Source organism: Eumetopias jubatus, unplaced genomic scaffold, assembly GCF_037043125.1.
Source record: "Eumetopias jubatus isolate StellerSeaLion01/CBP00866 unplaced genomic scaffold, mEumJub1_p1.0 scaffold_15, whole genome shotgun sequence".
NCBI lineage: Eukaryota > Metazoa > Chordata > Mammalia > Carnivora > Otariidae > Eumetopias > Eumetopias jubatus.
This window is the reverse complement of record NW_028274821.1, coordinates 67,683,877-67,710,853: the sequence shown is the minus strand read 5'-3', so window position 1 is coordinate 67,710,853 and position 26,977 is coordinate 67,683,877. Positions and strand designations below refer to the sequence as shown.

Below are 26,977 nucleotides of genomic sequence, written 5' to 3'. Positions count from 1 at the left end.
TTTCACAACTGTGATTCTCTAGCTGCACTTTGCAAATCTATATAAGCCAAAACACAAGCTCTGTGTATTTATCACTGGGACTCTGACCAATATAATGAAAACATAAAGGGGACTGGTTCATATTCCTTTTTTTTTTTGCTGCTGCCCACTTCCCCCCAGTTTGCAAAGAGAAGGAGCAAGAGGCTTTTCATTAGCCTTCCCAGGGACCTGGGAGGCCCAGGCTGGGAATCCCAAAGGCAATAAATAAGTCACCTATTGAATACCAAAGTCAGGGTTTGTGGTGGAAAACAAAAACTGCTAATTATCCAGAGGACTGTCCGTCCTCCCCACACCCTGGGCGTTTGAAAGGAAAGGCTAAAGGGTTGGTGTCCTGAAGGGTTTCGGGCCCCAATCCCTCCGACTGGGTAAAGTAACAAAGGAAAAAAAAAATGCTGAAAGCAGGAGTTTAGAGGAAGCGATTTCCACTAGTGCTGTTGGCCGAAGGGAACCTGGAGGAGACAGTCTCGGGCTCAGCCCCAAGACCCAGGTTTCCCGCTCCTCCTGGGCGGGCAGGCTCGGGCAGGGCGGGGGACACCCACCCTGGACCCGCGAGGCCAGCAGCACCGCCTCCCCTCCAGCCCTCCGCCCCCAGCCCTGCCCGGAGCCGCGGGACGTCGCCCGTTTAAGGGGCGGGGCGCGGCTCCACGTGCTTTCTGCAGAGTGACTGAACTACATAAACAGAGGCCGGGGAAGGGGGCGGGGAAGGAGGGAGAGAACAGGCTTTGACCGATAGTAACCCTGGCTCTCAGCGCAGCCGAATCTATAAAAGGAACTAGTCGCGGCAAAACCCCGGTAATTCTGAGGGAGAGTGAGTGGGGCAGGGACCCGCTGAGCCCAGCCGACACCTCTCTCCTCGGGCACAGGTGGGCAGGGCAGGGCAGGGGGCGCCGCCGGACCGGCGCAGCCAGAGCCAATTTCTCGGGGACACTTTGCTCCTCTTTTTTACTTTAAAAAAAAAAATTTTTTTTTTCCCTTTTCTCCTTCTCCCGAAGGGTTTTTCAAGGGGTGGGGGGAAAAGACGCAAACACCAAAGTGGAAAACAGGTAAGAGGTTCTCCAGTGGCTTGGGCGTTATTGTTTTGTTTCGGGGCGGAGGAGACTCTGGAAAGCGCTGGCTTTCGGGGACTAGTCCGGACCCCCACCTCTTGCAGCGCAAATGGGGCGGGGGCGGTGTAAATGGAGAGGACGTCCTAGGACGAGCTCTAGCGACCCAAAGACGCTGGCGCTGCTGCGCTCGGGGCTCGCCCGGCGGTGGAGCCGGGAAGCATCTCTGGGCGTCGAGACCCGGGCGCCGTACCGCGGGCGCAGTGCGATGGGGGGGGTTCTGGTCTTACTGGGGGCGCTGATGCCGGGGGTGGGGGGGTGGGCGGAGAGTGGCAGTAACAGCTCCGAGCGCTTCCCTTTGTTTGGAAGAACCCTAGCCGGCTGGAAACCCCTCCGGCTACGGGTCGGCCGGCGCCCACCGGGACAAATGCCAGCACTGAGTCCCCAATCCATTCTTTAAGGAGCTGGTCTGAGTAGGGCTCTGACCTGGGGATCGGCCCCGTGCGCCCCCGGACTGGAGTGGCGCGTTCTTGTTCCCCGAGGACTCGACTGGGTGGTGGCCCAAACGGGGTCTGTAGCGCTATTGATCACTTGAAGCCTCGGGGGCTTTGTTTGACTTGGGGGTCATGCCTCTGGTCTCCGTGCGCTCACCCAGCTGGTGTCCTGGCTAAGCGGGGGGACGCGTTTTCTTCCTTTTAAAAACAAAAGACTTAGAAGAAGAGCCTGCGGAAACCTCGAGCTGAGGTGCCCTTTCCCCCACCCCCCATCCTTCCTGCCCTTTGCTGCTTAGTCTCCTGGGGCGGCCTCAGGCTGGGCACGGATGGGGAAGCTGGGGCGAGCTGGTGCCGGGGAATGACCGGGAGTAACCCCGGCGGGCGGCGCAGAACTCGAAGCTCCGCCGCGGGGCTGGGCCGGGTGGTGGGGGGAGGGAGGGCTGGGCTGGGGCTGCGGGTGGCCCCGGGGGACTGGCCCGCAGCGCCTCCTGGCCGAACGGCCTGGGAATCGACCCTCTGGCCGGAGGGCGTCCCGGGCTCCCCGAGGGGCTGTCGCTTGCGGGTTCCGACTAAGATCCGGTGAAGACGGGTCGTTGGAGACCGGGAGGCCCGGAGGATCAGGCGGAAAGGCCGTCTGGTTGTTGTTTATGAGAACGGTTCCCGATTCCCAGACCCTTGTTAACAGGAGAAGGTTCTTGGTGTGGGCCAGTGCCATGGTTGTGTGTAGGTGTCTGTTTTTCAGCACTTATCTTATAGAAGGAAATAAACAAGATGTGTGTGTGTGAGAGAGAGTGAGAGAGAGAGAGGGAGGGAGAGAGATGGAGAGAGGAAGGGAGGGAGGGAGAGATGGAGAGAGAGGAGCGTCTGGCACTGGAAGTAATTGGCCCTTATCTTTTGCAGCATTGATAGCATCAGCTTTTAAAACCCAAAACTATTATTCAGTGACGCCTCACAAAATGAGTGAGTGGTATATACATTCATGTAAAAGAGGACAAATTTGATATTATAAAACATTTCTTTGGTGATGAAAATCAGCAAGTCACTTTTTTTTTTAAAGATTTTATTTATTTATTTGAGAGAGAGAATGAGATAGAGAGAGCACGAGAGGGAAGAGGGTCAGAGGGAGAAGCAGACCCCCTGCTGAGCAGGGGGCCCGATGCGGGACTCGATCCTGGGACTCCAGGATCATGACCTGAGCCAAAGGCAGTCGCTTAACCAACTGAGCCACCCAGGCGCCCTCAGCAAGTCACTTTTTAAGGACCCATCTGCCCCCCCCCAACATCTTACAAAATTTTCCAAGTTCAAAAGCAGTTTTACTGGTTCTTTTAACAATAGTTTGGTACCCAAACCTAAGTTTTGATCTTTTCAGACAGAACTTAAATCCTAACTAATGAAGTGCTTATTTTTCATCTCCCCTTTTATTTCAGCCCATTTTCCCTCATATCTACCACAAAAATAATGGAGGCTTTCTGTTTGGATCATTCCCTTGAGACACTTTTCCCAAATCAAAGAAAGTGTGAAAGCATGGAGAATGTTCTGAAACAGAACCTGTTCAGATAGTATAATAATTCTCAAGTACAAAGTTTCCGTTGTCAGCCTGTTCCCCAAGTGCTCCTGTAAAGCAAATAATTCATGATAGAAATTAAAAAAATATTGGATACGCAGAGCCAATTGGTATCTGCTTGGGAAAAAAAACAAAAACAGCAGTAGAATCAGAGTGATCAGGCTTAATGATGATCACAGTCCATTTAAGGGACAAGAATTGCTATTCCCGTCAGAGTAATTCCCTTGCAAGAACAAGTCTCATGTTCCAGAATGACATACCTGATTTTGAAGGGACCACCTGTGATATGTGTGTCTCCTGTCCTCATGAGCATTTGAAATCCCAACTCTCCTAAATATTTCAATTTACATCTAAATGGAGGCCTATAATGGACACATTCTTGACTTAGGGCATATTTACAGTTCCTGTGAGACAATGGTAAGTCTAGGATTGAAAAAGGGTGATTGGGGCTTGGTTGTTTTCTACCTCTGCTCTAGGAGGTCTCAATGCTTACATTATTAAAAATGAATGAAATTCGGCAACACAGCTTTTTATTACCTTCTATAGTATTTAACTTATATGGAGAGAAGTTGGAATATTTCCATCAAAACAATGTTTTTAGGGGTCTGTCCTCCCATAAACCAAGTGATTTATGCTAGCTTTGTGGCGATTGAGAATTGTTAATATTTTTGCTATTTCAGTTTTGAGCTCATAAAGTAATTAAGTGGGCATTACCTTAGACTCTTTAATTATGAACGTTTTGGATATCTAGGAATTACCCGTAGACATGTGGTTTTGTATTTCTTAAATACTCTTAAATCCAAATACATTTTTATTTACTGTCAGGATATTGAATAATGCAAGTAAAATGTTCTTTATGGCTGTTATTCCAGCATCACATTTTATTTTATTTTTTTAAAAAGATTATTTATTTATTTGACAGAGACACACAGCAAGAGAGGGAAACAAGCAGGGGGAGTAGGAGAGGGAGAAGCAGACTTCCTGCTGAGCAGGGAGCTGATATGGGCTTGATCCCAGGACCCTGAGATCATGACCTGAGCCAAAGGCAGATACTTAAGGACTGAGCCTCCCAGTTACCCCTCAGCATCATATTTTAAATGACCTTTGTGAAAATTTGTTTTATTTAACTGTTCTGGGAGAGGGCCTACATAAAAACCTGAGACCCTCTTCATATCTGCATGTGGAAATAATCATAAGTGCCAAAGTAATTGCTATGTTTAATAGACACTATATAACACTGTGCCAAGCACTAGTCCAAATGCTTTTCAAATACTAACAATTTAATCTCTGCAACAATCCCGTTTATTATTCCTATTTTACAAATGAAGAAACTGAGAGGTTAACTAACTTTGTCCCTGGTCACACATCTTGCAAGTTGGCAAAACTAAGATTTGAACCCAGCCAGTGAGCCCCAGAGTACTTTCATGCCCGTACTAAACTTTGAGGTGGTAACAATTTTAGCTGCTGTAAGCAGAGGACTTTTGAGGATGCTTGTTATGTTTATGGTACAGTCATCTGCTAGAGACCTTATCAGACTCTACAGCCTGTATCATATTTCCCTTGTTGCTGGGAGTGGGCCAACCAAATTCTCTTCAGCTAGGGACGTAGGTTGCATAGGGGATTGCAACACTATGGAAAGAACAGACAATAAAATTTACTCAACTTGAATTCTTTTCTTGGTTTAAAACAAAAATTTTACTATTGTTGCAGTCAGATATTTGTGAGCAGGTCTATGCTATCAAAATGTTTTCCTGTGTAATACATATAAAATGGAATGGCAGAATATTTGGCTGTAAAAGTCTAAGGAACAAAAGACAAAGGAAGGAGAACTATTAGTTTAGCTGTCAATCCTAACTTGGGTGAATTTTTTTTTTCCTCTATTGGTTATAGTACAATACAGTTTCAGCTTGTTCTATCCTTAATTATGTTGTGGACCTTTTGAAATAAGCTATTTCTCTGTTAACTGCCATTACTGTCTAGGAATCAAATTTAGCCATTTCTTAAGGCATCTTCCTTTGACAGTAAATACAGTTTCAAAGTCTGCGTTATAAAAGTGAATTAAATTGTCATAGCAAATTAGAAATCAGCTCTTAGGAAACATTTCTGCTTGGTTAGAAACAGTTTCATTTATTGTTGATTTACTGGGTGCTGGATGTTGTTTTAAGCATTTTACATGATGATTCAGTTCATTGTCATGAGAATCAAGTGAGGGTAGGTACTATTATTCATTTACAGATGGGGAGACTGAGGTATAGACAGGTTATGGAGCCTGATCATGGAGTTTGTTAATTAGTGAAGCTGAGGTTGCCTCTCTGGCAGTTTAGTTTCCATGAATTTACCAATATCCGGGTAAAGACTTTGTCAAAATACCAAGTTTTGCCAAAAGAAATAGTAGCAAAAGGCAAAGAGTGATTCTCTTTTTCATTTGGTTATTTTCATCTAAAAGTAGTTCCCTGGATAGGTAACCAGCATAGATGTTGTTAGAGAGGTACATTTTAGAAGTATTTGAGGCCAGAGAATGAAAATCTCGTATGTAAAATTACTTTGAGATAGAGCTTTCAGTTACTTTGCATTCCGTTGAGATGATAAACTATATTAAAGCAAAGAGCATTTTGCTTTAATTTAACTGCAGGTGCATCACACGTGGTTCCTAGAACAAAATAAAGTTTGAAAGTCCTGTCTTTTCCATTTTGAAAATTTACTTTAAGACCTGATTTGAATGCCATCCCTCTCGTAAACTGGATTCACTCCTCCCTGCCAACACAGAGTGAAAACTATCTCCTTCTTTTTTACTCCCATAAGGTTGGGTCAGCGCAGTGTTCATGCCATGTGTTTAATTGCATTCTTTTGTTATAGTTAACATTTATTTGTATTCCTCTTGAGTGTATGTTTCTCCTTGAGAAGGTCTTTGATTCATTCTCCCCAGTCTTTAATTCAACCCCCTTGATATGAAAGGGGTTCAGTAAACGCTGACTTGAATGAATCAGACAAAGAGAATGGGAAACTAATGTTTGTTTGCTGTATTCTAAAAGACAAATTAGAATGATGACATAATCACAGAAAAGCATTAGAAATAGAAGTATATGAGAAATAACTGTAGTTAAGGTTAGGTTTATGATAGAGATTGAGCAATTTTAGTACATAGTCGATTTAGACCAGCTTAGTTTTTTTGTAGAACAAACAATTCTGATTCCATTCAGTTTCATTTCTCTTTTTTTGAGGCAGCTGTGATTTGAGAAAATGCTATTCATCTGTGACATTTCACTTTCAAGTACTTCGATTTACACATTAATTTTTTAAAATAAGAATGAGATAATTCACTAATCTAGAATTTAAATATTTTTTTAAAAAACAAAATAACCTTTTATGCATAGGATCTTTTCTTTTATTCATTCTCTCTCTCTGTGTATGTGTATGTGCGTGTATTTATTTAAAACTCTGCAGCGTTTTCTATGCCAAATCCAACTTCCAAGAAGCATTTGGAAGCCAAAGCATTTTATCTGGCTAGTCTTGAAGTCCAGATGTTTTATCATAACTGGTATTTAGTGTGGGACATTTCCCAGAAAGAATTTTACATATATAACCAATCAGTGGTTATCATTTATTGGGAGAGGATTTTTAATGATTTTGAGCATATGATGAAAACAATGGATTCTCTTCAGAAAAAATATACATAGTCATGTACACTCCAAATTTTATGTATAATTACATATAATTATATTTTACATATGATTTCAGAATTCCACTAAAGAGCCATGTGACCTTGGACAAGTCATTTTACTTTTCCAAGATTTAGGTTCTTGGTTTATAAAATGAAAGCAGAGGAAGCACATGAGCCCTTCTTGCATTTACACCCTCCAGCTCTAGGTCTGTATTTAGGAAAAGGATGATTCTTTGATTGGAGCTGCTTAGATATCCATCCTGCAGGTCATCCTCAGCATTGGTGTAATAGATCATGTGCATTTCAGGAGGTAGAGAGAACACGCCCAGGGAATGCGTATGAGTATTCCTGATGAGAGTGAAGGTGGCCCGAAAAGGTGATGGGAAGAGGGGAAAGTACAGGCAGGAAAGCTGTGGAAATTGCCTATTTATCTGTGTTAACGGAGGAAGACGTGAATCATAGAACCAAAATGGCGTTCTCGTCTGAAATTCAAAGGAAGGGGGAGTGGGTTCATCTCAATACATTTCAAGAGAGCAAATATGATTTGGTGAGACATTGTTCTCGTCTCCACTTCACCATTTGGAGAATCTCTCTGAAATAAAATATTCATTTGGACTCTCCTGTCCTGGACATCTCCGGTATGGGTATAGGTTTTGCTTCTTATACGCACACCATAGTCCTGTTAAGCCGTTATGTGGAAAGGAGTGCCGGTGCCCGTCAGAGGATGAGAATTGGACTGACCTGGTAAGGATTTTCCTAAATCCTGCAGAAGACTCTCACTGGGGGTAGGTGGGCAGGACACAGAGCTTTCTGAAGCATTGTCCTGAATTTGTTTCAGAGGTCACAACAGATTGGGACCAGCAGGAAGAAGGAGGGAGAAAAAGGAGCAAGAAGTTTTAGGATGGGGGGGCGCGAGAGGAGGAAATACACTGCAGAGAAGTTGTGTGGGTTTCATATCCCTTTCTACACTTGCTTTGCAAAATTCCCGTAGGATGCCAGGGTGGGAATAATTGCTTTTGCCAAGGGTCAAACCAAGCTTGTTTTCTTGAAGAAGCAAGTCCCCAAGGGGCTGGCAGTTTGAAATTGATTGCATCTGGGGTTTAGATGATCCGAGTTTGACATAAAGACAACACTGAGGAAAGCAATAGCTTTCCTTGCAAAGGCCGAAGGCAAGTGAAGACTCAGACTAAGGAGTTTATATTGACCTGAGCTCCCTTCTCTACTCCCAGACACAGGGCTTTGGGATGGAGGCGGCAGTTTATCTTAACTGGGGTGAGGTGTGGTCTCTAGTACTGGAAGAGGGGGGCAAGAGGTGGATAAACGATTAGAAAAATGTGTTAATATACAAAATATGTTACTATAAAGAAGTGAAATGTGTTAATATACAGAAAATACCGTGAAACTGATACTCATTTCTTCAGCAGATACTTTTTTCAAATACCATGTAAAGTATGAGGGTGCTGACCAAATGTCAAAAGACCTTGAGGATCTGCCACCATAATGATCTTTAGCTTGGCATTCAGGGCTCTTTGAAACAAGACTGACCTATTTTGACAGCTTCATCCTTCATTATAAGAGGATACCTGAACTTGACTGGGTTTTTTTGCCAGTGATTAGTGTGGCTTAATAACTATTTGTTAACTAAATCTCTCTTTCCAGGTTTTCCTCGTTGTCTCTGACTTGGACTCTAGGAACCCCTTCCTGCTAGTTTTTGGCTTCTCACTGTTCTGGAGTCTCACGTTCATCCACTGTGGCTGGTTTTGTTTGCACTGCGCCCTCTGCTTCTATTCCTCACTGACTGAGATTCTCCCCACCCGCCGTGGGTAGAAGAGAGCATGGTGAGGGCTAGGCCTTCTGTCACGTCACCTCCTGTCATTGTCACCGAATCTTTGGTAGGTGGCACGTCAGCCACTCAAGTTATTTAAGTTGACTCAGATTTTTGTAATCATCAGTGGATTTTTAAAAGTTAACCTTGTGTGGGTCCTCTAAATTGAAAACTGATCACAGTTGCCTCAGATAAAAGGTTATTCACAAAATAGCATGAAAACAAGTTATTTTTCTCAACAGTCTTGTCTATAAAATAAACTTGCCTCTCAAAACATGCTAGTAGACTGTGACACTTGTTCTTACTTTGTTAAAAAGTGGAATTGGCCTGTGTTAAAGAGGTGCTGAAGAGAAGGCCAAACCCAAACTTTATTCTCCTTAATGTAATTAAAATTTTTGTGAAGGCCAAAAAAGTGCTGAAAGGAAAAAGAAAAAAATTTTTCTCATGGTGTGAGTCAGAGTTTAATACTGTGCCTGTCCATCTAAAATCCTCTAAGTGGAATTTGAGTAGCTTTTTTTTTTTTTTTAAAGATTTTATTTATTTATTTGAGAGAGCGAGAGAAAGTGAGCTCATGGGGAGGAGTGGGAGGGGCAGAGGGAGAAGCAGACTCTCCGCCGAGCAGGGAGCCTGATGTGGGACTCGATCCCAGGACCCTGGGATCATGACCTGAGTCGAAGGCAGACACTTAACGATTGAGCCACCCAGGTGCCCCTGGGATTTGAGTAGCTCTTAAATCCGTATTGTATCACTCTTCTCACATTTGGGGGAATGTTGAGGTTGCCCCATTTTTCAGATGGCGTACCTGTTACAGAGAGTTGTTAAGTAACTTGTTCATGGTTCACATATTTTGTTAATGGCAACGCCTGGGATTCAAACTCAGGTCTGATCCTCAAGCTCCAAGCAGTTTTTTTTTAGATTCAGAAGATCTACTCTTGGGTACTTGGGTGGCTCAGTTGGTTAGGTGTCTGCCTTAGGCTCGGGTCGTGGTCCCGGGGTTCTGGGATTGAGACCCGCATTGGACTCCCTGCTCAGTGGGGAGTCTGCTTCTCCCTCTCCTTCTGCTGCTCCCCCCGCTTGTTCTTCCTCTCTCTCTCTGTCAAATAAATAAATAAAATATTTAAAAAAAAAAAAAAGGTCTTCTACTCCAGCCTCTTCATCATCAAGACTTGTTTTCTGTTCTGTGGCTCAGAGTGGTAGAGTGACTTGCCTAGATTCACACTCCAGCAGTCATTAACTGGAAATTAAAAACTTGGCCCCATGTGTCTTTAATCCAGGGTTCTTACTACTGTACCAGAATTTCGGGTAATATTTACAGTGTCCTTTCAGGAGAGAAAAAAGAAATTGTGTCTATAAAAGTCTGTCCTTTTCAGCTTAAAATGGACACTGAATCCTTGAAAATTGGACTGGCCTCATTTACTTACAGTCTGTTGATCCAATTTGAATCTTAAGGGGTTTTTCAACTGTATTTTTTTTTCTCTCTCTCTCCAATAAAAATTGGTCCTTGGTTGTAAGTTTGAATCGGAAGGAAATCCCCACAGCAGTGCTGAAGGTTGAGTTTTTGCTGGGATCTGTTTCCTTTATGCAAAAGTACAAAACCCTGTGCTAATTTTGGCCAGTTAAGATTAATTGTGATTCAAGGCAGAGTGGTGTGTGTGTGTGTGTGTGTGTGTGTGTGTGTGTGTGTGTTTGTATGTGTTTTTTAACTTTAATGATTGCGTTCATTGAATAAGGACCTTGAGTTCAAGAGAAAGAAAGCCTTTGGTCAAGGTGTGTTTATTCAGTTGTCATTCCTGTTGCAGGATTTGCAAATTTAGTGGAATTAGTGCCATTTTCCAGTTTTCAATCCCAGTCACATTTCACAGGATCACAGCATGGCTTTCTCCTCCTCCGCTGAGCAAATGGAGGGTTGTCTGATGGGTTCGAAGGGCCTCCTATAAGGGGAGTGCTGGTGTGCCTGGGGGCTGCAGGGACCCGCCAGGCGCTCTGTCCTTTAGGCGGAACCCCATTTGGGGACGCGGTTGCTCACCTGAAGTGGATACTTAGCCCATGGCTGCCTGCGAGATGGGATTGTGCAGATATTTAAATGCCACTCTAAAACCACTGTTGAAAAAAGTAGGCTAGCAGGAGTTCCACCCAATAGTTTAGTGTTGTTTTCTCCTTGAGCACTTTTTTTTTTTTTTACTCTGGCACATAAAATGTTTGATTTACAGTGCTTTCTAGAAGGAATACTCAAAATTGTAATAATATTGGAATAATACAAATCTGTTTCCTCTGAGAAGAGCCTCCCAAACCTCAAATAATGGAGTTCGTGTTGCCAGTATTTAAAAAAAAAAAAGGCTAACATCCTTCAGTTTTTGTTTTTCAGAATCACAAGCATGTAGCTTTAAACTTGTGATCTTATTCCTCTTTCTTCTTTTAATTTAGCCAAGCAGCCAGCAACGTGGTTTGTTTGGGTTACTCTAGAGAAGTTCAGTCGTAAAATTGGGAGGGCAGGGCTTAGACCCTGTACCTCTGGGTCTGGCCTAGAACGCATACTGACTTCTCACTTACCTAGTTACCTGGTCCTTGCTGGGCTGCAGAAACAAGCATCTCAGACACGAGACACAAGCCTGCACTGCCTCAAAGAGCTGGCTGGTGAAAGAAGGTGTTGTGGACGAGATTGCTGGGTTTGGTCGCATACTTAGTGAGCTAGAACTGGACAAGAGCCTGGAGATGAGATAACTCGTTTTGGCAAAAGTAAAGGGAATAAAGTATTGAGGTGGAAAAATTGTATCTGGGTGTTGCTGTGCTTCATTGAGCGCGATTTTGACTTGAGCTTATGGGTGTAGAGTTCAAGAGCCCTGACCTGTGCTGACAGTCTTATATTTAGGGTTGAGCCCCCAGGGGAGGTGTTCTTGGAGCTGGCATGCTTACAGGGGCTGTAGAGCCTATGTGTGGCAAGTTACGGATTCTCCTTTGCTCACATGAACTCAATGCAAATGAATGTCCTTCCCGACAAATGAGAGCAGCTTTGAGGACAACCGAATTAAACACGTTCCAGCTTGAACTGGAGTTTCTCTGAGCACAGCTGGAAATTTTGTCATGCTTTTGGGCTAACTGAACCTTTACTTTCAATGAAATTTCTGATTTGTTAGTGTAGTGAACCTGCTTTAATTCTTTTCTCCCATTCCCATTTCAGAAGCCCTCATTCCACAAATGTTTACAGAGCCTGGAGTCATCCTGGGTACCTGGCTCAGTATGGCAAAGAACAAGATGGTGAGACATAGTAGCTTGCCACACATGGCTTACAATTTAGCAGGGACCACCTGATACGTCAGTACCCTGGAGAAGATTGTAGGGAGAGCTGAAAAGATGGAGGAAGTATAAGGCCTAGGTAGCAAATAGGGTTGTTGACATAGAGGCTGGAGGAGGTGGGGTGGAGAGGGAAACTGAGCCAGGCGCTGAGGACTTGGAAGAAGGCAGCAGAGTGCTTGCATGAAGAACAGGAGCCGATTGCCAAGAGTGCGGAGAGAATAGTATAATTGAGTGGTGGGGGCCCCCACAAGGGGGTTTTATGGTAAAAGAATGCCAGAAGCAGCACCAGGGTTTCAGGGTCACCCCCCCACCCCACGTCTTCCCCTGAGCTGGGCACTGGGGAGAGCTTCAGTTCGTTCTGGAAGGGGAAATAGTACCTTCTGTGAACAAAGAAGAGAGAAGAGAGATTCCTTTAATAAACTGCCCACCTTGTGTGCCCCACCCTTGATGAATGCTTCACCCTGTGAAGTCATCAGCACTAATCATTATAATAGCTACCATTTACTGGACACTTACTTTGTTCCAGGAACTGACTTAATGTTTTGTATACATTATTAGTTCTTTCTTATGGAGAGGGTACAGGCGCTCCGAGTCCCTATAGGGTCCCAGCACTGATAAGTAGTAGTCAGGGTTCCAACGCAGTTTTCTCTGACTCTGAAACCTCCCTTCTTTCTCTTAGGCCAGTGAATTCAAGAAAATAAGAGTTAAGGATGGTTGGGGGGAGTTTGCTGTAAAGTAGCATAGGCCCAAAGGAAGGGGAAGCCAGTGAAAGGATTTGGGTTTTTCTGCCCGCAAGTCCTTTGAGCAGTTTTATAAAAATAAACCCTTTAGGCTAGGAGAAGCTTGGACATCTGAAGATGTTGACCCTTCAGAGATGTAAGCCAAACAAAACGGTTTTTGCTGATATAGTCACTAAGCCTTATATCCTAAAATTCTCTTGGAAAACCCTCCTGCAACAACGATAGGGAGGGAACACGGTAGTCAAGATTTTCTGCAAATAAAGGATTGATTGCTCATGGAGACTTGCTTGCTTGTGTTTCTACAGCTCAGGGTGTTTATGACTTCAGTAGTTCCTTCTCTGCAGGCCCTTCTTATTTTGGCATTATGATGGTGGTTGAAGAACGTGTTTTTCTGTGATCTGTAATGTTGACAGGTTGATTTCTTTTCAACCGGAAAGGTTCTTTTTTTCCTATGTCCTGGGTACCACCCCCCCACACCCCCCCAACCAGAGAGAAAGCAAATAGTTGTATTGTTTACTAAAGTCTTCCTTTGAAGGTTGCCCTGTGTTTGTTTAATGGAAATCAGCAGGGGGAGAAGGGCTCTCTCTAACATTTTGTTAGAATTTCTCCATACTTCTACAACAATGAAACAAGAACTTGGGTACAGGATGGATTTGCTTTTAGTAACGGTGGCTCTTGACAGTTTTAGAAGTCCTGAGACTGTTTTAGCTAGTAGCAACCGCCATGTCGAGAGTGATAACTAGGATCTTCGGTTGTCCAAATATCAGTGACATGATAGAAATACATTTAAACCTTGTGAGTCTCCTTTAAAATAGAATCGTTGACAACAGGAGGAATAATGCTTCTCCAAGGCTAGTTATGGATTTGATAGCATTCGTGGATCTCTTTCGAAGTTTTTATGTATTCATTTATGTGTTCATTTCATAGCCTTCATTTTGAAATTAGCTATTAGCAGATACTTTTGTCCAGGAAATTGAATATGTATTCCTCTGTAAACCAACTGTTAGTAATAATCAAGTGTGATGCATTTGGTACTTTTAAAAAAGGTCTCCCGGAGCCGCAGATTGTTAGAATTGATAAAATTCATTGGATCTCTATTTTAAAAATGGGTATTGTGATAGCAGAGCCTGTTCTAGAATGATCAAAATCTTCCAGGATGGTAGACTGGCTTCCTTTTATCCTTGACTATTTACCTTGGAGGATTTTTTACATCTTGTTTTCTCCTCAAATTTGAGTATTAACATGTTATGGTTTAAGTAGGAACACACCCTCAGGGGTGGCTGAGTACCCACATGTGGCCTTTCTGCAGGCTTCTAAAGTCCTAATGACAATTAAGGGCAGTTTTACTAAATTTGTGGGTCCACAGGATGGTTGGGAAGTACGAGGGGTGGAATTAGGGGGTTAGCCAGGATGGCTCTACGGGTAGAGAGCTCGGTGGCATCTGGAGACCAGAGAAGTTAAACTGAGGTAGTCAAATGCACTTCAGGCTTACTAAAGCTCCCCGGGGTCAGCAGGGGAGAAGTCACAGTCCATACCCCCTCCTCCTACCGCAGCAGCTCCGTCCTGTCTTCAGTCATGGGTGCAGTGAGCCTGTGGCAGCCTGGTTTTCTGACTGTCAGTAATCTCATTAGCCTTTTCCCTGAATGTAGCTACTGATCCAGAGCCATATGCTCAGAGAGATGCAATTAAAGAAAAGACCTTTTCCGAAGCAAGCATGCTCTGCTCGGCTTACGGGTTTCCTATCCCAATTTTACAGGACCCTCCACATCTCTCTGGACATGAGGGAGCATCAACATCTGTGGTTCTTGCTCTTGTATCAACATCTCATGAATAGGCAATCAGTTAAGCTTTAGTGCCAACTCATTTTCAATTCGGATGTGATATGGTTAAATCCTGCCTGAAATCTACCTGCTGCTTTGTAGGTTACTGGCTGGCTGTTTATTGACATAAGACATCTAGATAACGTTTCATCAGGAGAGATGCTCAACTGTTGTCACAAATTTCAATGTCTGTCACTCCTAGTAACTATGTAGACATTTGTCAGTGAAGTGAAACATACACTTTATTTATTTCTTTAAAATTTAGAGAGCTAATGGTGAGAAGACCACTGTTTTGGAAAAATGAAAACTAGTTGCTGACTGTATATTCTGGGTATAGGAACTATTTGGGTAGAACATGCAAGAAAAATGTGTTCCGGAGAATAAACAGAACCATGGGAGAAATATGATAGTGGGAAAGAGCATATAACAGCTGTTGAAAAAAAGTTACTTCTTGAGAAATGTGGGGGCAGCTCTAACTCTCCAGGTTGAGTCTGGGCAAGTCATTTGCTTTTTGGAGGCTTCACCTTCTCTGTAAGGTTGGGGCAGGGGTGTGGCGGGAACGGGTCTCCAAAACCACATTGAACTCTTACCTCCTCATGAGACCATCGGCTGGAGTAGGGCCTTGTGAGGGCTTGTTCTCTTCTGCCTAGAGGGGCCAACTTCTCTGCCCCAGTGGGAAGTGGTGAGGGTGTGGTCCCTGCCTGAGGATGGTCCTCCTCTGGCACATGCCTTGGCTGAGGGGTCGTGTCTCCCTACCCCCCGACCCCCGCTGCGCCCGCTTCCCCACCTTAGATGGAAGCTCAGCTCCATAGCTGCAAGGCCCAGCTTCACGTGCTTCCAGTGTTCTTGCTGGAAGGGAAATGACCAACCAACCCTTTGGTAACTGCTGAGACTAGGAGGAGTTCCTGGCAGCGGTGCAAACATGTGCATTTTTCGTCCCCCCCCCCCCCACCCCGTTACGTTTCCGTAGACAGATTTAACGCTTGAGAACGGTAGAAGGCAGTCACGGGAGGTAGGTCCTGTTTTTCTTTTGGCTTTGCCAAGTGGGGAAAAAAACCCTCCTATTTTGTCTTTTTAGCAGGACTTCCTCTTTCTCTCCCCTTGTTTCTACTTTATATTTCCCATCGCTTTTTGAAACCTACACGTGACGTTCAAAAGAGCCACACGTTTTGGTGAGGAAGGGGGTGGGTGGGAGACCAGTGGGGTAGGTGCTGACTGGGGTCCTTTACTTTCCTCTTCACACCAAGCTTCCTGTAAACCTGTAATTACAGTTTTGTTTTTTCTTTTGTCAGCGCCACTGAGTCTGACATTCTGGGTTTTGGTTTGGGGAAAAGTTGAAAGTATTCACGATCGCAGCTGTCATCTGGTGACCCTTTTGCCAGCAGCACAGCCCAGTGTCATTTCACTGTCCTAAAGGCACGTCCTCAGAAAGGACTTAACCCTCTCCCCCATACTCTCCCCTGACTCTGCTTTATTTTTCTTCATTACTCCTACTGCCCACTGCCTTAACAACCCACTGCGATTTGTCTTCCACCTAGAAGTTCCACAAGAGCAAGAACTTTGCCTCTTTTGTTCACTGCAGAATCTCCAGTGTCTAGAACAGCACCTGGCACATATTAGGCACTTAATAAATATTTATTGTGCTAATGGGACCCTCGCAGAGTGAAGGCTTCCTTGTTTGTGGAATGAATATGCAGTGAATATTTTATCCACTGTTCACCTTGCTAGTGAATCACACAATAATAAGACTTTATACTATACAATTCTCAGGTCCTCCCAGGCGTGACTGGACTTGTGGAGTAGATTAACTATTATAATGGAAGGCAAGTGATTTTTGGGGGGAGGGGGTCAGGTTATTGATGTAGAATTTACATAGAATTAAATTAACCCTTTTAAAGCGTACAGTTTGATGAGTTTTGATAAATGTCTATAGTTGTATAACAACTACCACAGTCATGATATAGAATATTTCCATCACTCAGTGCTCCTTTTGCAATCTATTTTCACCTCCACCCACTACCAGGGATCTGTCCTCATTGCTTTACCTTTTCAGAATGTCATGTAGATGGGAGTCCTGTGGTAGGCAGTCGCTTGTGTCTTATGTATTTCCCTTAGCACAAGGCTTTTTGAGATTCATCCATGCTATTGTACCTATCAGTAGTTTGTTCTTTGTTTATTGCTGAGGGGTATTCCATTTTAATTTATCCCTTAGTTGATGGACATTTGGGTTATTTTCAGTTTTGGCTATTCCATAAGACTTCTATAAACATTCACACACAAGTCTTTGTGTGAAGATAGTCCCTCCTATCTTTTGAGTAAATACCTAGCATGAGGTGGCTGGGCTGTATCATAAGCCCGTGTGTAACTTTACAAGAAATTGCCAAACTGTTGTACAAAGTATCTGTTCCATTTTACATTCCCATTAGCAGTATATAAGAGTTCCAGTTGCTTCACATACTTGCTAGCACTTGAAAATTTTAAAAATCTTAATACTTCCAGCAGATGTGTAGAAGTATTTCATTGTGGTCTTAATTTGCATGTCTCTGCAACTAATGATGTTGAGCATGTTTGCTTATTTGAGAAGGTTATGTTTTAGCAGTCTGTTATATTCTCTAGCTACTAATAATTTTATAGTATCAGTGGCATTTGAAGTGAAAATTTCTTTAAAAAATTGGTTAAAGATTTGAAAAGTCATGGATCACCTGGGTTGCTCAGTCAGTTAAATGTCCAGCTCTTGATCTCAGCTTAGGTCATGAGATCAAGCCCCACACTGGGCTCCACACTGGGCATGGAGCCATCTTAAAAACAAACAGAAGATTTGAAAAATCACTTCCTCTAGGTCCATACTGTACAAAAGAAGGTGAGGGTGTGGAAACTATGTTATGTTTTGTCAAAGGATGGTCCACCTGAGTGACTGATGACGAGAGCCAGAGAGGGAGAGCACCTAGGACTTGAGCATGGAGATTGGCAGAAGGCAGATTTCATGGCTCTGCTGGCCTTGGGATGGCTTGCTTGGGCCTTAGCTAAACCTGGTGTTTGTGGGAAGTAGACCTTGATTTAATTACATTTTCCCGAATGCCCCAGGAGTCACCTGGGAAAGCTCAACAGCCCTTTGTGGCCGGGGAGTGTTCGGTAGAAGCCCGCTGAACCTAGAGCTCCCTCTCTGGGGACAATTTGCTGGAATCAGTTAGTCAAGCTTGAGAAATCAGTTACCGCAGGCCCAGGAATGCCACCACCCTGACATTCTGAAACCCTATTTCTCTTGTCCATCTCTTAATTAATTAAGCAAGCATTCCCTGACTGCTTACCACATGCCAGGTAACTAGGAAAACAGGGATGAAGAAAACAGGAATGGTGCCTGCAAACTCAGAATGTGAGAGAAATGCTTCAAGGGAAAACAGAGGCAGCCCTGGGAGCACCCAGGAGGGGCTCCTAACCCAGGTGTCAGTGCAGGGGAGGTCATCAGGGTAGGATCCCAGGCAAGAGGCAGCTAAATGGAGACCTAAGATTGAGGAAAAGTTAGCCAGGCTGACAGTGCTGGGAGAAGGGGTTTCCAGGACAGGGAACACACCAAGGAGTCCCAGTGGTAGGAGAGAGTGTGGCCCATTCAGAACCCGTAAGTAGTTTCTTCAGAGCACGGTTCAGAAGGTGGGAGCAGCGTGAGAGAAGTAGGAATCACCAGGGAGACTGGCTAAACCAAGACACAGATTGGACCGCACCCTCAGGGGGGTGGGGAGCCGGCCAAGGGTTCTAAGAGGGGGAAGAGCATATGTGGATTTACAGTTTAATTGAAGAACTGCAGCTGCTTTGTGGTAAATGGATGGGAGGGGGACAAGACTGGAGGCGGGCAGACCAGTGAATTGGCTACTCTGGTCACCCGGAGTGGGATGAGAGTGGCCTGTTGACTGGTGGCAATTGTGAAGTAGGACCCTTTCCAGCCAGTAACTGGAAATGTGCACACGGGCAGGAGCAAGTGTGGGACTGACTTTGAAACATTGAGAAATCTGGTACATAGTACTGCATTCTTTTTGGTTTTGGTTTATTTGTTCACTTCCCTGGAAAACTGATGTAGAAATGTCCCTTTGGCTTCAGTTACCTGAGCAGAGGGGTTTGGGCATTGCCAAACCCTCCTTTGTGGACAGAATTGCTCCAGCAACGATAGCTGTGTTCTAAAGTGGGAGGAGGGAATTATGCGGGAGGCCAGGGCCATGCCAAGGCGCGTGGGGGATTTGGGGAAAGAAGCCTGCCTGCTTGTACCCAGCAAAGCCAGAGCAGTGCTGCGCTGGGCTACTTCTTCCTAACAACCTTCGGGTCGTTACCCGGGCCCAGAACCCTTGTCTGGAGATCCAGAAACTCTACTTTCGGGAAAATAGTCTCCAAAAAAACCTCTTCCTGGCCTTTCGCAACTCACGCACACTCTGTCGGGGTGTGTCTTCTTTTCCTCTTAAGATTTTCGATTCAGATTGGGCGGGGGGGGGGGGGGTTGTGCTCTGGTTTGTCCATGGGGCTCTCTAACACTAGGCTATTTAGATTTTCTCTTTCCTACTGGGCTCCTCCTACCTTTCCAGAAACCCATGATGGGTTTGCTAGAAGTAATGGAATAGAGATAAATGTTTGGACAGGACGTAACCGTTTCGCTGTTAGAGGGTACTGATAGAACAGAGAGAGGTGGGGGAAGGGAACTCATTTCTTTGGCATTTACGGTATGCCATGTACCGTGTCAGGAATTTACTTATATATTTTCTCATTTAGTCCTCCGAACATCATGCAAGGTAGGTGTTGTCATCTGAATTTTTTTGATGAGGAAATTGATGCTGGAATGTAAAGGCTTGGCCCAGGGCACATAGTTGGGAAGCTGGGGCTAATTCCTACTGGGGCTCTTTCTGCTACGTTAATTGTCCTTTTTAGATTACGAACTTGCATTCCAGCCTCCTCACTGTTACCTTGGGGGTCTGAAAAGATTCATGTAGCTTCTAAATCAACCAAGTGATTCCTGGAGAGCAGCTTTTGCATGAGAAAAATCTAGCTAATTATTTATTTCCGTATTTCTGGAAGGTAGGTCCTATCCTAGGCCACTTACAAAACGTCTCATAGTGGCATCCTGGCTCTCAGTGCCTGGGAGGTCAGTTGATTATCTTTAAACAACAAATTGGGAACAGACCCGAGGCATTGCTAGTTTACCTCTTCTTTCTGGGGTGAGAAATTTTGGGGGCCTGTGTCCTAGAGGTTTGCTGAGCAAATGACAAAGAAAAGAAATAGGTCCCAAAGCTTGAATATTTTGGAGGAATTCCCGATTTGTTGGATTGTCAATGAATGAATTAAAATACATAATGTAATAATAGGGTTGCTCCTTCTCAGACACTGAAAACTCCCTCCAATCTCTTTTCTTCTCTAGAGGTTTTAAATGCAAGTCCTTGAGGGGTATAGGGGACAAAAGAGTAAAATCCTGCTAGAGGCTGAGCTTTGCATTGAGATCTCATTTGGACTCACAGATTTTTAGTCTAATACTTGGCTTTGTATTGGTAAGTGGTCACTGCATTCATTCTTTTTGCTGTTTGTTCCTCATGCCTAATAGCCCACTTCCACCTCCACCCCACTTGGGGCCACAAGGATAAACCGAGCGATTTAGAAGTAAAGCTGGTTTCTAGTGTCTGCCCAGAGTTCGTGACTACCAGGTGCCCGCAGGGCCCAGCTTTGACCCGTGTGTCCCTCCCTTCTTCTACTTTTCACTTTCTGCCCCTTCCCCAACTTTAATTTTAGCACGGCTACTTAATATAAATTCCAGCATTTAGTAAATACAGTTGTTGAGTGAGCAGCTGGGACACACAGAATGTTGTATCCCCCTGTATGAGAACCATCCCTGCCCCCAGCATGGGGAAGCAGTCCTCCAAGGAGGTACCCGCGGCACCTGACACGGAGTAGCGGGCCCCCGTGTGCAGGTGCAGGTGGAACAGAGCCAGGGTGTGCATACGGCTGGGCAGTGGAGCTTGTTGCTTTCACAGGTGATGCTCTCCGCCTGCCTTAGCCGACTTGTTTCTCCACAGGGTACTGTTTTCTTTCCACAGACATGCAGCGCTGGGATTGTCCCCATCACCTGGGAACCAGGTGTCAATGGCCCTTCCTTGGTGTTTCTTCACCGTCTTCTAGGACGCACTTTCCAGATTGGGAAACTGCTTTCTCGATGGTGCCATTTATCATTTGAAGGACACAACTGTGTGGCCAGATGAAAATGTAGTCCACAGCAAATTTTCAAGGAATAGCATAAATTACTGCAGAGCTGAGGCAGAATTTATAAATACGGCTAACATTTTATGTGAAGGGAGGCATTTTCTTGGAGAGGTGAGGCAGGTCTCTGGGAGTCCAGGATGCCATTTCCAACCTCAGTGTTTTGACCAAACGCTCAAGTCTGTTTTCATAAGTGCATTTTTCACTCCCAGACGATCATACCAATGGAACTAAAATGGTTAGGATTATAATGACTGGCTTCCAGCCTGCTGCCAGAGAGCCTCCAGAGTCCCCATTTACCAGAGAACCCCGAAGCCAAAAGTTGGGGTCTCGGGACTTCCTGGGAGCAGTGAGGACATGGATCCGGGTATTGAGGTCTCAGGTGAGGGGGCTGGAGTAACAGTCCTCACTGGCGTCTGGCTTTGCCGTAATCACTGATCGCGCTCTCCCCTCCTGCTTTATCTTTCAGTTAATGACCAGCCACAGCGGCCCTGCATGAGCTGCGGCCACAGTCTCCACGGGCTCCTGAGCCACACGCGCTGCGGGGGGCGCCCGCGGAGGTAACATGGCTTACTGGCCTCAGTTGAGGTTGCTGCTATGGAAGAACCTCACTTTCAGAAGAAGACAAACAGTAAGCCTGGGTCTCTCCGGTTCGGGGAAGGGGCGGGGTTCTCCCCCGCTTTTCTTCACGGTTTTGAGTTGGGTGTTGGAGGAGGGAGGAGAGGGAATCTTCTTGGTTTTCTCAGAGAGACCGAATGAATCTGGCCCCGGTGGGCACAGGTCCGTGTGGTCCTGCAGTAGCCCTGTTGCTTACTGGAGAGGGAAGATCAGCAGCCAGGCAGAAACGTTAGCTTTAGTGTGTGTGCTAGTGCCCAGGCACGAGTCCTGACCTCTGGAATCTGGCACAGAATTGCCTCTGACCGCCCACTCTTTCCCTTTGCTGCAGCCCTGGGGGCCACCTGGCTCTCCGAGAGTGCCCGAGGGCCCCTGTATTTCTGGGAGGTGGGAATGAAGTGAGTTAAGGGCCCAGCTCTTAGAGACTGGGTCTCTTCCTGTCAGTGTGGACTCTCTCAGCTTGGACTGCTAGTCTGGAAGAATATAAAACTGACATTTGTTTGATCTCTGTGGAGGGTTCTAAGCCATTCACTTCCTGGATGGGACACAGAATTCTTTGCATAATCCTGAGAAGGTCATCCTTAATGCTTGGGTGAATGGTATTTTTACGAGGAGGAAGGGGAAGGCTGTGAGGCATGGTGAGCTCCCTGAAGCTCAGACATCGGCTCTTGGCTTGTCTATCTCCGAACACTCTTGGACACGTCCCATCTAGGCTCCTGGCTTTAGCTGCACTGCTCTGTAGTTGGCTTCTTTTTTTTTTCCTTAAAGATTTATTTATTTATTTGAGAGAGAGAGAGAGAGAGAGCACGCAGGGGCTGGGGGCAGAGGGAGAAGGAGAGAGAATCTCAAGCAGACTCCCTGCTGAGCGCGGAGCCCAACATGGGGCTCTCTCTCACAACCCTGAGATCATGACTTGAGCCGAAATCAAGAGGCGAACCCAACCGACTGAGCCACCCAGCCAACTACAAGCCCCTATAGTTGGTTTCTAAATCTGTTTCCCGCTTTTTTTTCTGAGTTCTAAGCCTGTGTCCCCACTGGGCTATCTTAACTAGGCTTAACATGTCTATAACCAAAATGATCATCTTCCTTAGACTCAAAGAGCCATAAGAGACCTTTGAGAGAATTTAATTAGTGTTTCTCAAACTAGAATAATGCTTGGACCTTTTTTAGAAGTACAAAAATGTCAAGGTCCCCTGTGTTCACGAAATTTCTTTTTTATTGTAATGTTACTTAAATGTGTACCCTATGTGATACTAAATATAAACCTCTGTACTTATAGGCTGTCATACAACCATACGACCCATGCATACTTACGAAAGAAATGCAGACAATATTGCAAAACCAATACAATGCAAATTAACATTGTGAATGGAGTAAGACATCTGCCCTTGTTCAGCTGAAACCAAATTGGAAGTGGTAATGTGAAGATGGTAGTGAAGCCTGTAGTGCAGATTCTTCTGAGGTTGGACAGTCTGTATTACTATGTGCTAATGATTCCATTCTTCAACCACTTTTCCAGTGACCTTCCTTTGATGTCATTTGGCTTTCGTTTGGTCCAATCTCATCATTTATAAATTGCGTCTGCATCTGTTCCTTTCTCATTAGTCGGCTACATTTACATTGGTGCCATCGCAATCACAGACACAAATATAAACTTAGGCTTTAAACCTTGTGCCAGAAGTAGTTATAAAGTAGGCATTCAGAAAATTCAGTTATGTTTATTTGAATTTGTTTAGATGACCCCTGAAATGAAAACACAAAATGTTTAAAATCCTCACAGAGACCTCATATTTAATCCCTCAGGAATATATATTCTAGTCTGAGAAACAATGGTTTTTTTTTTTTTTTTTTTTTTTAGCCCCTTCATGTTACAAGTGGGGACCTGAATCTTAAGGTCACTAGTCAGAGAGTGGAGATTAGAATCTATGTAGCCTATCTGTCTTGGTGATAATAGAAACAGTAAAATATAACATATTATTATATAATATAATAAAAGGAAACACTTAGAATGGGTTTCCATGTGCTAGGCACCTAAGTGGCTTATTAATTGGATTAATTCTTTAGAACCCCATGAAGTACTGTTTTTTATTTCCTTGGGTGGTAGCTGGGGTACTTGAAGTACAGAGAGAGTTTAAGTAATCTGTCTGAGGTCCACATCTCTGGTCAGGAGCAAATGTAAGGTTCAGATCTAGATAACCTGACTTTAGCATGGGTACTCTAAATCACTATGTCAAATTGCTTTTCAGTAGTATCGTTATTTTTTCTATTTTCAGTCTCAAAATCTTGACGTTTCTGACCTTTTCCTCACCTTTGCTCCTGTTTCTCATGGCTGTTCTCAGGTCCTGGAATTTCCAGGTCCTATGTGTTCATCACCTGTCCTCACTTCTTAACTACGGTGTGGTCTGGGTCCCCTGCCTCCTCTCATCCTGGTGGCGGCAGCTCACATAATGGGAAACTGTGTCTGCCATCGTGTGTCCGTTAGCCACTGAGTGGTGGAAAGAATTGTATCATCTTAGCAAAGAAAGCCGGGCTCAAGGGTAGTCCAGTCCTTTATTGATTGATTGATTGGCAGGCTTTGCTTTGTCTGCACTGAAGGTTTAATGCCCATGGATCTTAAGTGCTGACTAGTAGCTATTTCCCAATCCACCTGGCTTGGACTTCTGGATTATATTGTTGAGACAATGGGACTTGTTAAGGGTTTTGGTGCCCCTTTGTTAGCTCGCATAGTCAGAACCAGCCCTGCCCGCTAGGCAGGGGGAGAAACTCCATGATAGTTCTTGCTCACAATGTGTGGAAAATCATTGCTTGTTTCCCATTTTCTCAGATCCTAGAGTATACACACTCGGGCCCAGAACCTGGCACCCAGCACATGCTGAAATCCTATTTGCTGAACGAGTGATGAATGTGTCAAATGGGCCATCAGTTTGCAGGTCTCAGGAGGCTCCCCTGTTATAGGGGCCTTGTGTGCTGCTGCCGGGAAGAATGTGTGAAAGCTGGGAGCTGAACAGTACACTCCAGAATAACCCCGTGGAAAGGCAGCGTTTGCCCTTTCTCTCCGTGTTCTTGTTTGCTGATGAATCCTGGGGCCCTCTCTTGTGCCCCATTGTCCCCTCATGGAGACCATCAGCCAGGGTTAGCTTTCCGTTGTTGGGCAAAGAATACACTGAGTTGTGAAAGTTGGGGGCAAAGCTCAGTTTGGGTCCAAAGTAACGGTTAACTTGTGTGGGTGGCAGTCATTCAGCACAAACAGGGCTTGGGACAGGAAGGGCGAGGGGCTTGAGAGTTCTCAGGATCCTCCTCTGGTTTCAGGCTGAGCCAGAGGCCAAGGTCCCATGGAGCAGATGGGACAGTGTGGCCATGTGGCCTCTCTCTTTTGCCTTTGCTACTAATTGTCTCCATGAGATCTGACTAGCCACGTGGCTGGGAAAATAGGTAATTCTGATTTTTGCATAGTATCAGTATTTGGACATTGGTTAATGATAAGGAATAAACTATCAAGTAAATAAAAATTAAAACTCCTCATTTAAGAGCCACTAGAGAATTTTCCAGGGTAGATGAAAAATTTCCACCTTTCCTCCCACTTCCAGTTCCAGCTGATACATTTCTTCCTTGTCCTTGTTCCTGGCCTGGTAGTGACGGTTCAAATCCAGGTAGTAATTCTAATTTTTATTTAATTCTAATTCAGTTCTAATTCCACCTTGGCCACCACGTGCCTCCAATGGCTGAGGGAAACCCACTTCCCTTGAGTTTTAGTTTCGTCTTCTGTGGAATGAAGAAAGTTAGAACACATAGCCATTTATGTTTCATTTGGATGCATATTTATTGAGCATCTACTACATGGGGGGCAGCGTGCTGGAAGCAGACAGACACGATCCTTGCCCTCGCAGAGCCTACTGTTCAGTGAGGGGAGCAGATATGAGATACATGATCACAGAAGTAAAAATAAAATAACAAACTGTGTTAGGTGTTAGGAAGAAAATAAATCAGACAAACTGTGGCACTGTGTTAGATACCACCTGGCTATGGGTAGGGACTTAATTTAGGATGGAAAGTTAAAACAGGTAAGCCGAGAGCCCTGAAGTTCAAGCCGGGGAAGATCAGGAGCTCAGAAATGAGGAGCACCACATTCCAGGTAGAGAGAAGGTGTGAAGGCCACGGGGCCGAATGCATGCTCCTGAGTCAAGGAACAGAGAAGCCAGTGACACTGGTGGGTGGGGTGAATGAAGGCTGACTGGGGATGAGCTGGGGATTGGCAGGGCCAGATCATGCCTGGCCTTGGAGCTGGGGAAGGACAGCTGAATTTTATTTTATGTACAGAAGAAGTCTCTGAGGTGGATGGGTCATGATTATGAGGATTGGATTGTGTGGTCCTTGGCACTGAAGGGACTTGAGCGACAATAGCCCAAGGCGACAGTTGTAATCCTCACATGTATACGTACCATTTTACGTTCTGTTTGCTTCTTCCATTTGACATTATTTGGTGTGTATGTTTCCATATTTCCAAACAATCTTCATAGTTATAATACTGATTCTTGGTGCGTAGACTGCGTTTTGTAGTTTTGACATGCTTTTATGTCCATTATCTTCTTAAATTTCAAAACAATTCTGAGAGGCATGCATATAAATTTGTGTTAGTAAGAGAAGGATTTTTTGGCCCTAGCATCACAGGATGCCACTGACATTCGTGGTAGTTTTACAGTAATCCACCAGTGTAGTTTTAATTTGATAAATTCATACCCTGTTGGCAACATTTGAATGTTTGTTTATTAACTCTCTGGGCCTCAGTGTCCTCATCTGTAAAATGGGTGCAAAAGCACAAGGGGGTCACTAGAACTGGGTTCAAGTGCTGGTGCTCTCTGTTGCCAGGTTATGGGTGATAACCTCTCCAAATCTTAGCTTCATGGTAACAATTCAACCTATCTCACAGAGTCATTATGAGAATTAAATATTAGAGATGAGATATATAAAAATACCTGGTATGCAGTAGGTGCTCACTATTGGCTGTAACTGTTACAATTCACATTACCTCGGTGGAACCAGGTTGATGTTTTGTGACCTTGCCACCAATGCGGTCGTTTCCCACCGGGGACACCTGCTGTTTCAATGCCATGTGGCCTCTGGAGTTGGGCAGAACTAGCAGTTAATCATAACTCTGCCTCTATCTCCATGACTTACCCCTCCTTGAGCTTTAGCCTTGCCACATATAAAATGGGGACAGTAATGGTTCCTACACCACAGGGCTGTTTGGAGGATTAAATCGAGATAATCCATATGTAGTGTGCCTACTACATACTGGACTCTAAATAAAAAAATTGTAGCTACTATTTATCCTGAATGTACAAATGGTAACTTCAGAGTGCCAAGGTTGGTGACTCTCTTACTCATACTCTTCATTTAATTTTGTTTTTGTTTTTTTTTTTTCTGAATTCATTATTCTTTTCTGAGTTCATTCACAGTTATGCCATTTTTAAAATGTTTATTCCTGTTCATATTTGTAAGTGATTTTATGTAGCTGTAAGCTTGTAATGCATACAATTTTGTGTTCTGCTTTTTTCACTTAGTGTTACATGGTTAATGGTGTCTGTGTTTCATAGATGTAAGGACAGCATAATATATTGTCCAGTAGATGTACCATAATTTAATCATTTCCCCAGTAT

The 26,977-nt window shown here is 44.5% G+C and overlaps 1 protein-coding gene across 3 annotated transcripts in view; it reads left to right on the top strand.

Moving 5' to 3' along the window:
* Positions 1-824: 824 nt before the first annotated feature.
* ABCA1 (ATP binding cassette subfamily A member 1) overlaps positions 825-26,977 on the top strand; it is a 126,217-nt gene continuing 100,064 nt past the window's right edge. For all 3 annotated transcript variants that reach the window (XM_088018728.1, XM_028108727.2, XM_028108728.2), the window contains exons 1-2: positions 825-1,082; positions 21,175-21,336. In XM_088018728.1, the coding sequence (XP_087874854.1) occupies positions 21,271-21,336 (66 nt within the window). In that variant the 5' untranslated portion in view covers positions 825-1,082; positions 21,175-21,270. The remainder of the gene's footprint in view (positions 1,083-21,174; positions 21,337-26,977) is intronic.